Source organism: Argopecten irradians, chromosome 14, assembly GCF_041381155.1.
Source record: "Argopecten irradians isolate NY chromosome 14, Ai_NY, whole genome shotgun sequence".
In the NCBI taxonomy this organism is placed as follows: Eukaryota; Metazoa; Mollusca; class Bivalvia; order Pectinida; family Pectinidae; genus Argopecten; species Argopecten irradians.
The window spans coordinates 10517218-10529401 of record NC_091147.1 but is presented as its reverse complement, the minus strand read 5'-3'; the positions used below and the strand labels follow the sequence as shown (position 1 = coordinate 10529401).

The 12184-nt window shown below is 32.8% G+C and overlaps 1 protein-coding gene across 1 annotated transcript; it reads right to left on the bottom strand.

Moving 5' to 3' along the window:
• Nucleotides 1-432: 432 nt before the first annotated feature.
• LOC138307245 (uncharacterized) lies at nt 433-7745 on the bottom strand. The gene is made up of 4 exons (XM_069247890.1): nt 7578-7745; nt 2994-3215; nt 1216-1387; nt 433-926 (listed from the first exon to the last, which is right to left on the bottom strand). The coding sequence occupies exons 2-4, from the start codon at nt 3142-3144 to the stop codon at nt 782-784; spliced, it is 468 nt and encodes a 155-aa protein (XP_069103991.1). The 5' UTR covers nt 3145-3215; nt 7578-7745; the 3' UTR covers nt 433-781.
• Nucleotides 7746-12184: the final 4439 nt, after the last annotated feature.

Sequence of the window (12184 nt, the reverse complement as noted above, 5' to 3'; positions counted from 1 at the left end):
TTCAAAGGGAAGAACAGAACCCTTGTGTCTAAATGTAATAAGCCAAGATGTGGCACTTGTAGAATTATTTTAGAACGTGAAAGTATTATTTTTAAGAATAATTTCAATTTCAGGATTTAATCAAACATGAATTGTCGATCAAAAAATGTTATATATGCACTTGTATGTGCTAAATGTTCTGAGTTCTATATTGGGCAAACTGGTAATGAGTTGCGACAACGGATTACTGTACACAGACAACAAATTAAGATAGACAGTTTAAGATTTCTTCATGTCAGTAAGCACATTCATACATGTGCAAGTGATGTTTTTAATATTATCCCTATTTATCAATCAACTAAGAATGTTGTTGAAAGAGAAGGAAAAGAATCAAGTTTAATAGCTTTATTAAAACCAGGTTTAAATAGTTCAGTTTAATTTGTAAGTGTGACTTCTAATATGTGTATCTTATGACGTAAAAGTGCATTGTTTACTATGACGTCATCAATCCTTGTTATTTGTGATGTTGCCTTATCAACATCAATAAACATTTCCTGAAGAACAGCGGCAGCTGGGAAAACGTTAGAGATCGATCGCAGATTTGTTTTAGTTTTGTTTTTCCAAATATATATATATACAAATATTTACCAATTTCATCGAAATTTTTGTTTATACAAACGACAAAACAGAAGGATTTAGTTTGTTATCATGGTAACACATGTTTTATTGACACATGCTAAGTTTTATTGTGCTCCATAAATAAAAATCTTAAACTCAATATTTTAAGATATATGTACGGTTTTCACCGAGATAAATCAAATAACAAACCTGAAAAAGCAAACCCAACAACTGCTCCATTTGAAATGCCTGCGAAACCAATCATCCGAGAACCGTCATAAGTGGCTCGCTTTATCCCAAAGTCGAAGTGATTCGCCCAGTACACTTGTCTGCAAAAACAAAGACCTAATTAATAAAGGTAAAAATCAACGACGCATTTCTTATTCGAGTAATACAAAATAACAGATGTATAGAGCGATATTCGTTTGCAAACAACCAGTTTTCTATCAGTATTCAATATACTCTCGCTACAAGCGCTCTGTAAACGACAATAGTTCTTTTTTACTTTTACTTTTACACATTCGTGGAATGAAGATCGCTTCCTTGCTCTTCTACTTCTACATAGTAGATCAACTGTCACTTTTAAATTAGCTCCTTTCGTAATTCAAACATACTTACTTGTTTAAAGTGTCCAAGGCTAATATAATTGAACCTCCTGTAATATTGAGTACAGAAATTGGCTTTGCGTTGTTGTCATACGGATTAAGTTTTGAAATCCCTTGAGTATCGATGTAAAACATAAGTGAGTCTTCCGAATCAAAATCATACTTCGGAGTTGATATCTGTGATTCTGGGAAAGTAAATAATGCAAAACCCATCACATTTATTTCAAATATTACTCGAATCGGTGACACGAAGATTGTTAATACAGTATAAGGTATAATAGCAGCCTCAATAACCAATTTGATGGGGGCCTGAACTATTACCAATAACGTCCATAGCGCTATTCCCTATATGAAATGAAGTATCGATTGTGCATCCAACAAAAGCAAAACAAATTATTTCATATTATTTTTGTGTCGATTAGACATACATTTACGTGAGTAAACACTAATTATTGTTCAAATGATGAGTATGGGTTTATCGGCGATAGAGAATATTTAAGGAATCATTTTATGGATATATCCTGCCATAATTGCCATTTTATATCATAGTGCGGACACAACTACTCTTGAAAAGCATTGACATTTTAGAGTCAATGTGAGCAATAAACGATATTTCGCGGACCGATCTCTGTAACTGTGATTTTGTCTTCAAGCTATACATTCCTATTGTACGAAGAATGCGCTCGTGTGATAGCTGTTGATTTTTAAGCATTAAACTAACTTCCTATGGCATTTATGGTCTATTTAGATGCCAGAGCTTTGCAGACAATCAAACAGAGATGATTGTCTGCAAAGCTCTGGCATCTATATAGACCATAAATGCCATAGGAAGATAGTTTAATGCTTATATTTACATTATCAACTCATTTTAGGAGACTGCATTAACATTGTTTAAGTTAGACCATGAAAATCGTTTATCAACGACGATTTAATCCACAAGATGGAACAGCCATTTTGACGGTGATCAGTTGACGTCACCACGTCAACATTAGTGACGTCATAAAGATCACGTTTTGGGTGTCGGTTATACCGTCATATCCTTCCATTTGCCTTGGTTAGTTTATATAGTAGAAGTTACAAGTAAATGTAAATATTACTACTTACTCCTTCAAAGGAGACTAACATCATGTTATTAAGGTTAGGATGTTTTACTATATATAAACGAAGAACAAGATTATATATGTTCCGTATCAGTTACTGATCAGACACAATGATCCACTTATGTTTCATCTTTTTCTTGAGTGCATTATATCAGCGTTGAGGCGTCATGTCTACATTTGTATTCATAATAATTGTACATATCTAATAATATCCGGATTGGATTGGGCAATTACTATTATCATGGAATTGTTATATTTGATTTGTATACATATTCAAAACGTTGTCAGTTTTTAGGGTAAAAAGCATACATTCAATTTGTTACGAAATATCCATTGTGTCACGAATTCATATATTCAATGTCATATCATATTTAAATGTATATTGCATTATTGGAATAATAGGAAAGACTTTTATCATGTGGTAAACTGCGAAAACCCGAGCTTTATAGACACGGAGAGTAATCTCTCGAAGTGAGTGCTGCCTGGTCATATTTTTCTGGTGAAGGTTACAGGATGCATATCATAATAGTTATCGAAACGTCAAATTGTCACTGTAATTGTTACATTATCATGCCATAAATATGAATGGGTTTTAACCACGGTTTTCATTGGTCGAAATAAATAACAATAATTTCCATACCATATAGGTAATGAAAACAAATAATAGCATCGGTCAATTCAATGCTCTTACCGAGTCTGTATATCGTGTATTCTGGACTCATAAATTTGCATCCCAAAATCGACGAGTCTCTCATGAACAAAAAATGACTATATTTTGGATCATACACAAAAGGTACTGTTCCCGGAAAGCAGGATGAGTGAATATCAATTATTCCATTCATTGTTAAAACATTTGTGTTAGACAATTTCCCGGTACTGGTCTGTTGTACAATGTAGTTTATTCCTGCAGAGGCTGAAAAATATAATTATGCATATATCAATCAACTGTGCTTGTAACAAGCATTTTCATTGGCTTAAAAATCACTTCATCAGCCAATAAAGGAAAACTTGCGTCGCCGTTTGTAGCGTCGTTTCTGATTGGCGGCAACAACGGCATAATGATTTAAAAGGAGCTCCAAAAAGAATTTGAAATTCCGAAAAGATATTCTTTAATGCATGGAATTATCAGGAGTATTTTGAATAATCAGTAATGTTATGAAACTATATCAACAACAATTTTCCCCATAACTTTTCAAGTTAATCCTTAAATAATCCAAAACTATATTTGTATATTGATACAAACTGATCATTGATATCGAGGTTTTCGTCCTATCAGATGCTTATATGGTTGATAAATATTGCCAATATTTCAGATAATAATTTGCAATTTTGAAAACTTTCTAATTTCAGGAAAAATAACTTTTCTATGAAATCAAAAACCCTAAGAAATCTATGTAAATCTAATGATTTAGTACCTTTAATCTGCGTGAAAATTGTAAACAAAGCAACGTTAAGATATCATTATAAAGTGACAATTAATCCTCTCAACAATAGAATGGCCTACTCTAGCAACTATATACAGCATTATATGCTATTATAACATATATAGAGATTGGAAACTTCTTTGCCTTTGTGTACAGGCATCGGGACACTACTAAATACTTTGTTATCTCACCTGTAAATTGACTAACGGGGATGGGATATTCCGTGTTAAAACGAATTCTGATACGTTATTTTATATACAAATAATAATTGAAAATAATTTTAAATGAAGTATAGAATATGTTCAGCTGTTTGCATTATCTTTGCCCTTGTTATAAAATAATAATGACATTTTACTATAACAACCCAATTGAAAAAGGAAAAGTACATGTAAGAGAGTTAGCTCAAATAAAGAAATCAATAAAAACCTCGTCAATACCTAAACTATATTTGATTACCGCTAATTAAAATACTCTCGAAACTTAGCCCTCTCGAAAACGAGCCAGTCGTTGAAAATAAGCCTATACTCTCTTACTATCAAAGAAAATATGCCGCGTCAAAGGATTTATAAATCATGTACGTTCTTGGCCGCGTCTTATATTCAATATTTTAGGGTATTGATACCCCTATATACTGACGTATCATTGTGGAAAACTACTATTAGTACCCTCAAAGAAATGTATTATTTGTTTCAAACAAATAAAATACTCTCCAGATATTATATAACTGGTTTGTTTATAGGAATTTAAACATCGAGTTGCGTCAGTGAAAGGTGTTCTAATCATCAGAGCATTTGATGTATTACAAACTCTTGACATTTATCAAATATACCGTGGCTAAAATATATATCACCACATGCATATATCTGTATTGCTTCTAGAATTAGAAGGACCATAAATAATCCCTTTACACGGAGAGTGATTTAATACAGTGTGCAATGTCTTATCAATAGGCAGGATAATATGAGAATGTAATTTAATATGATCAGTCTTATGTATTTCATACCTGTGCATGTGAATTACATATGTTCCGTGTTGACAACCACTTTACCAAGGGTTTTTATGCGGCCGATAATGGGCCCCGTTCCAAATGTAGTCTATAGCTAGTCGCCCTACGCGAAAAATACCCAAACCTCGAAGTAATTGCAACAGAAACAATGCAAGTGTTTTCAGTAACTATTATATGACATAAATAACATATCGAAAATCGACCATTATCAGACAAGGGGAAATGTGGATTTTTTATCTCAAAACTTGTACGTAAAACCGAATCTCCATGAAAATCAATATGTTAATATATGGTCAACAAATATAAATTACTGCATTTTGCCATAAAGTGCTTGCAAAAACAGCTTTAAAAATACTGGAAACTGATTTAAAATTTGAAAAAGTAATGAAAAACACTGTTTCAAACCGTAGTTTTCAGTGGGTTTTTTAACTTTTGGGGCGAATATGGTACATTTATTAAAAAAACATTACGCTCAACGATAATGACACCAGTGTAACAATTAGGTCCATGAGAACATACTTCGTTTTCAAAATTTTAATTGGGGGACATATAAATCCGTTTCGTAAGAGAAAAGCATGAAACAATTATCGAACATTTTAGCAGAATGTGTTGGGCGAGTTGACTTAGAGGTAATGCATTTTAATCGTATGATCTTTTACAGGCAATGCAATGCTGTTGTTCTTCTAGATGTTTAAAAAAATATTGAACAATAAAAATATATGTCATTAAACTCTTCTAATGAAAATTATATTATGCATAAAGAAAAAAAGCTCACAACAAATACACAAAATGAAGACAGCCTATTACTGAAATATTGAACAAGAACTTGTAAGTGTTATAAAATACGATTAAAAGGTTAATGATTGAAAAAAATGTGTTTTGCAGTGTAAATTCATGGAATTTCAATTATTACATGATACATTGTGCCCATGTTTATCATATTAACCAACTTTACTACGTGAACATTCTACAAATCACCATCTGCGATATCTGTTTGCCATAAAACAAATCATAAACAAAGAATGTACTCAAATAAAAACATTCATACAACATATTTATATTAAACAATTATCTTCAGCTTACTCAATACAAACCAAAATCTAGCTATAGTCTATTGTTTTTCTATCTTTTTCGTTTTCAAAGCACAATATAATGTTATATTTGAATACCCCCCCTCCCTAACAGTAATTCACGGTTGTCGTCTCGCAAAACACGTTTGATTTTTATAAGTACTATGCTATAAAATGTATGGACTGACTATCTGTAGTTTTCTTATGATTTCTATTATTTGATCGAAATTAAGAACAGTTTTCGTCGTTAACCCATTTGTTTTGGTGTTTGTGGTGACCAGTTTCTCGTCCACATTCAGGTAAACTTACCACCATACAATGTGTATTGATATATTTCCGCCATAAAATATAGTGCCTTAATAGAGAGCCAATATTATGTTGTTTACTACTTTGAATAAGTAGTTACCTATTTAAACAATAAATTATACAATGCTATTCAAAAGATAATTCGCTATGAAAAGCAGCCTGCACTTGACAGTCAATAGGAATCAAGAGATCTTGGAGTAAACCAATCAGAGGCGCCGTAGGTGTTTACACACCGGAGTATGTAAACAAAACATAAACGGTTACCAACTGCAATGGGATTTATCACATGGCTTTTCCATTATGAAACATGCATAGTTATGGGATAAAATGGTTTTATTGAATGGGAAAACACGGATGTTATATGATAAATGTTCTATTTTTCGATATATATATATCGTAATGAATAATGAATTGTATTTCCACTCTAAATATTCTATATTTGACATGTTTGCTGTTCATGATATATATTTCGATATTCATTTTGTATCTTCGTCATAAGCATTTGCCTTTTTAATCACAACATTTAGAGAGACATAAATCACAAAGTGTAATTATTATTTAAAATATCTAAGAACGGTAGTATGCATGTAATGATGTATTTCATTTTTAAGGTATCCCAGAAAGTTACCTAAAATTTCGACAGGACATTCTAATAGTAAGCTAAACATACATTGAACTGTTCAGTATTTGCTTTATCAAAAGGACAGATTGTAGTAATTTATGATGAGGAAGACAGCGATGGGAAAAAATCTCATGTCTCAATTTAATACACCTTAATGTACCTTAATCTGTATCAACTTTTGTCATATATTTTGACTTTAAGAGACCAATAGACATGTTATAGTTGTGCAAAACCTTATCAATAACTTGTCGAGGTTTTTGTACTAGCAGATGCTCACATAGTTGTTACCAAAGCTTATATACATTATAGCTTCAAAACATTAAAACCAGTCCTTTCCTTAACAAAATCTCTGTTTCTCTTACCCTGGACAGGGATATAAGCAATTTTAGCAGTTTTTCTCACCCTTATAAGGTACAGAGATACAAAGTGGTGCATAGGATAAAAGAAAAAAGAATCATTCATACTTTTAGGGGTGCGACAGGGGATCTGAATCCTCGGAATAAGATTTTTAAGTTGTCAAACACTCCGCAAAGCTTTGTGTTTGACAACTTAAGAATCTTATCTCTTGGTTGAGATTCTCCTGTCTCACCCCCATAGGGAGTGAAACATTATACTATTTATTCCGGCGTGATTAAATGGCACCGTCTTCTAACTTTATTTAAACAATAAACTGTTACCAGATTGGACATTCAGTTGATATGAAGCCCATCCGGAAGAATGGTAAATATAATTGCGTCGTTAACAATGCAGAAGTAACTACATGTGTACATTAAAATTCACTCTTAGAAAGGGCTAGTGCTATTAATACATATCAGAAAATCATGTTATGTGTTTGATTGCTACTAACCTTGACTTAATTGACAATAAATGCCTACGGGTGAGTTGTTTTCTGACGTAAGCAGCTTGATTGTGTCGCAATCTGACAGAGAAGTTTCATTGCCATTACAAAGAAACTGGAAACTCCAAACAGGACGAGACAACTTTGGGAGTCTATAGCCAAAGGAGGCTCTTGCTGTATCACTGCAAATAAATCATGTCAGACATCACATTTTGAACACAATGCTGTAAAATAAAGAAACTTAATATACTGTATATCAGTTACATTTCGTTTGAAAATTTTCATGAGGTATTAAATTCAAGGAATTTAGGTGGCTCCATGTATTTAATGAAGTTAGCTACTATACAGTACTTCAAACATAGATCACGTGTTTTTATTCAGTCTTGTTTGTTTGTTGCCACATATTCATCAATAAAACATATGTTAAAGCAATGTTCTACACGAGAACTTAACCTAACGGAAACCTATTTATGAAACTTACAAACTGATAGAATGTTGTTACTTACATTGGAACGAGTTTATTGGAAAAAATGATAATATAGCCTATAGTATGATTGATTTGATATTCACAGAGAACTGTGACACAATTATCACCTAAAATTCATCAAACCCTGACCAAATATTCTATACGAAATATTTCATTGAAATATTAGGTTCCCATTTGGCTGGGATCATAGTAAATAACCATACGTTCGACGGGATGCTGGCATCGCATTAGAAATCAATTATGAAAATGACTTGCCCTGTATATCCCAACATCCGACACGCTACAGCAGCGTTTTTGTCGTTCCATCCTTGAGAAGTTACAATATACCACGAAAGTCCATCTGACATCTCAATGGTTCCTTCGTATGAGTTTGTTTGGTGCAAGTTGATGTAATATTTCTGACCTGAAGATTTATAAAATGGTGATTTAATTTGAGACATTACCTTACCTTATATGGTTTAGTGAATATTTATCAATTATGGATCTTCCCTGAGGTCGACATAGTGTTTTCTTTCATACCTACACGTGTAATACTGGCTGGTCTAGGACAATACACTCAGGCCACCTGAGGCTGTATTGCATGGTTACCCATGCCATAAAGACTCGTGACGTCACGGTGTCAACAAAATTTCTATTTCATCGGTAATTTTTTTTTATCAAAAACTTGACTGGTTTTACTATAAAAGATTCAAACAACGGAATTTGTGTTGAAAATATCACGTAATTTTTCATGTATGGAAAATTAACTTTCAGTTCTGGATTTCTTCGAATTTATTTCAAAATGGCGGGATATTGTAGTTGAAAAATTGCAATAAAACCTCGAGGGCCCAAATTGACACTCCTTCTTAGCCCACGGAAAGATTGGTTGAACATGTTTAATAAGGCTTTTATTAGAAATTTGATCGAGCGGTTTTGGAAATATTGTACTCGCAATTACCCCCACTTTAGAGTCTGTTTTTCACAAAATACAATTTTACACACATATCTACAAATCGTGGTTATTGACTGAAATGTTGCAAACAACAACTTTTTTTTTTATCTTTAATAGGTAGGTTCATACAGCTATCAAAGATCTCAATTGCGTTTCCACTCTTAAAAATACACGAATGCGTAGAAATGACTCACTTCATAGACCCTTTCGACAATCTATAATTTATATTTTTTTAGAAAAAAAATATTTATCAAAATCTGCCTCTCCGTCGTCAGGATATCTTAGGTTCAATAGTAGTTGTAGGCAAATATTCAATCAAAGTTTGAATTTGGCGCCAAAACTGTAGATTGTGGAAAAATTTAGTCTATGTACCTTTTGAATAATTCTTGTCAACACGGCTTCATATATGATTACGAACGATAAAATAGAATTCTATACAGAATTTTATCTTCAAGTAATGCTATATAAGTTGTAATAGTATTTTGCTAATTTAAAGATTCTCCACCGCTGTCAAATAGTATTGTCCCTCAATAAAAAGCAAGAGCAGACGAATTAGTATTTTCCTTCTGTTACAAAACTACTTACTCTACACCATTGCTGCCATTGTATCTCAAGATAAAAATATCAAAAATAATTAATAAGCATCCCGAAAAAAATCCCTGGCACTATGCTCTATATGGAACATGATTCGCTATCTTAATAAAAGATCGTGGTATGCATATATTTATATTAACTAAATTTGTGGTCTTTGCTGTAAAGATGTTTAGGTTAGATCAAGAAAACAACTACAATATATCCCACACGATGGAGCAGCCAGTGTTAATGTGTCCATGCCAACAATGAAGGCATCAAATGGTCATGTTTTGAGTGCCATGCACAAAAATCCACAAATACAATTTCATCCAGACAAGTTAACCAGACATGTATACCGATTATCAAAAATTTGATCTTTTTGGCAAGCCTCGGTTTGCCCAGCGGCAAAAATCGTTCACTCGGGTTGAGATATCCCTTGTCCCCTGACAGACCCTTGTAAGATTCTACTAAACTTATTGCATCATTGAGTACATATCTTCAAATGATAACTACGGAATACCAAGGAACTGATAAATATTATTCACATCAACTTACACAGATTAAAATAGTAAGTAAATACGCTATGTTTCCGAAATAGGATTATTTTCCTTTCATCAAATGCTGACATGGTATAGTTTCAAATCGTAATAAAGACGACGGATGTCTTCTCATATGGAACATTTCCGAAGCTGAAAACTGTATGATATTATTACTAAAAACGTAACAAATACCGCCACGGTTTGCCACGCCATATTCTGACATAACGATATTAAGAATTCTTTGACCACATGGCGTTTGTGGTAGTTTGAACTCGATGGAATTCGATTGAAATAAAAGCGATTTGTTATCTGAGAGATATAACACAATTAACATAATTTTCATTTTATAACATAATCAATTCAATAGTATTGTATAAACTCAAATTAAAAAAGGAAATATTAAACTTACCGGAAACGTAGACGATGGTCAAAAAGAGTGGGCATAAATATGTCAATATCTGCGGCCAATGACTTGAGATCTCCATGTCGAAAGGAGGAGTCGGTCTGAATTGTCCGTGAATGCTCATTTTATACCGACCATTCCGTGGCGTACGTGTCGATATTAATCAATCAAACAATGTTATCGACCAATACATTGCGTCATACTTAGGCTAAAAGCATAGATAATCTTAAGAGTAATTTATACCATACCTCCGCGGCTAAGTTACAGTTAAACCAGGGAATTGGGTAGTGGTTCTAATTTACTACATTTGTGTGCTCGAATCACGTATTGTCAACATCTGGCTGAACGAACACTTATATACTGGATTCTGTATAGAACTCAAATTTATTTCATGTACAACATTCCATATACATAAATAATCCTCTCTTGTTCTATGACTATTATTCTATTTGTGGCACATGAAAACAGAATATATTTTTGAAAATTTAGTATTACATCTTGTATAACACAGGCCAATTTAGTTCAGCTTCCTTTGTAATATGTCGTTGTAGAAATAATGAAGTTCCTAACATCTATCAGTAACAAAATAACACACATTAAATGTTAAATACTAACTATTTAGAATGTTTATAGTTTCCGCGGTCATGCGTGTATAACGCGGCCGCTTCGAACTGGTGTTAATAATCGTCAAGGTTTGATTCCTCCCTCCTGGTGCAAATATAATATCAATCGACACAAAAAAGAATTGCAAAGAGAACATTTTGATAACATAAATTAAAAGAGTAATTGGCAAATATCCATTGCATATTCTGGATAAATTAAATAATATTATTTTTGTTTTGTCTCAAAAGACGTTCAAAATGTGTTTGAAGATGGCGGCCGTGGTTGCCATCTTGAATGTCAAATATACTTAATATCAGAACACATGGTCCGGACCGGGTCACGATCATTTCCGGCTTGATTTTACACAGGAGGGCATCCTTGAATGACCTTGACCTTGGCCGTTAATACGAAGTTAATTTAATCAAACCAATCTTAGTACACTTTTTCAACACATCCAGGCTGATCTATTACATTTTTATAAGGTGTCTTTTGCCTAAATACCCTTTAAATAATTAATTATTTATAGTATAGATGAAAATGGCCCACATATTAATCCTTGTTGAGCACCAATATTAATTTTCTATTTCATTCTGATCCTGTCAGACTGGGAAGAAAGTGGTATTTAATGTAATAAAAACAAACACAGAAAGATTGTAAAGGTGAGATAAATTTTATCAACAGAAATATTCTGATCTTGAACCCTCTGAACACTAGCCGGATGTTTATCGATTGAGCTAGCTGGTCATCAATGATCGACCAAATTTAACTTCACTACATGTCTATCAATTTTAATTAATTTAATACAAACCTATTTTTTTTCTTCTGCATGCATTTTATTATGAGCTTTGCGAACAATGTTTTCTGTTTCTTCTCTTCCATGAAAAATAGCAGGTAGCTACTGTACCTACAGTATGAACGCCTGAGTATATTTGACCACGTTTGCCTGATAGATTGATCAAGTGAGTCCCAGAGTCGAAAAGTTGCAGGGAAAAACTTTCATCATAATTGTTAGTTCTTGAAGGAATCACATTAAAAACATTTCGTTTCTAAATGTATAGTTATTATCAGTATTTATGTAAG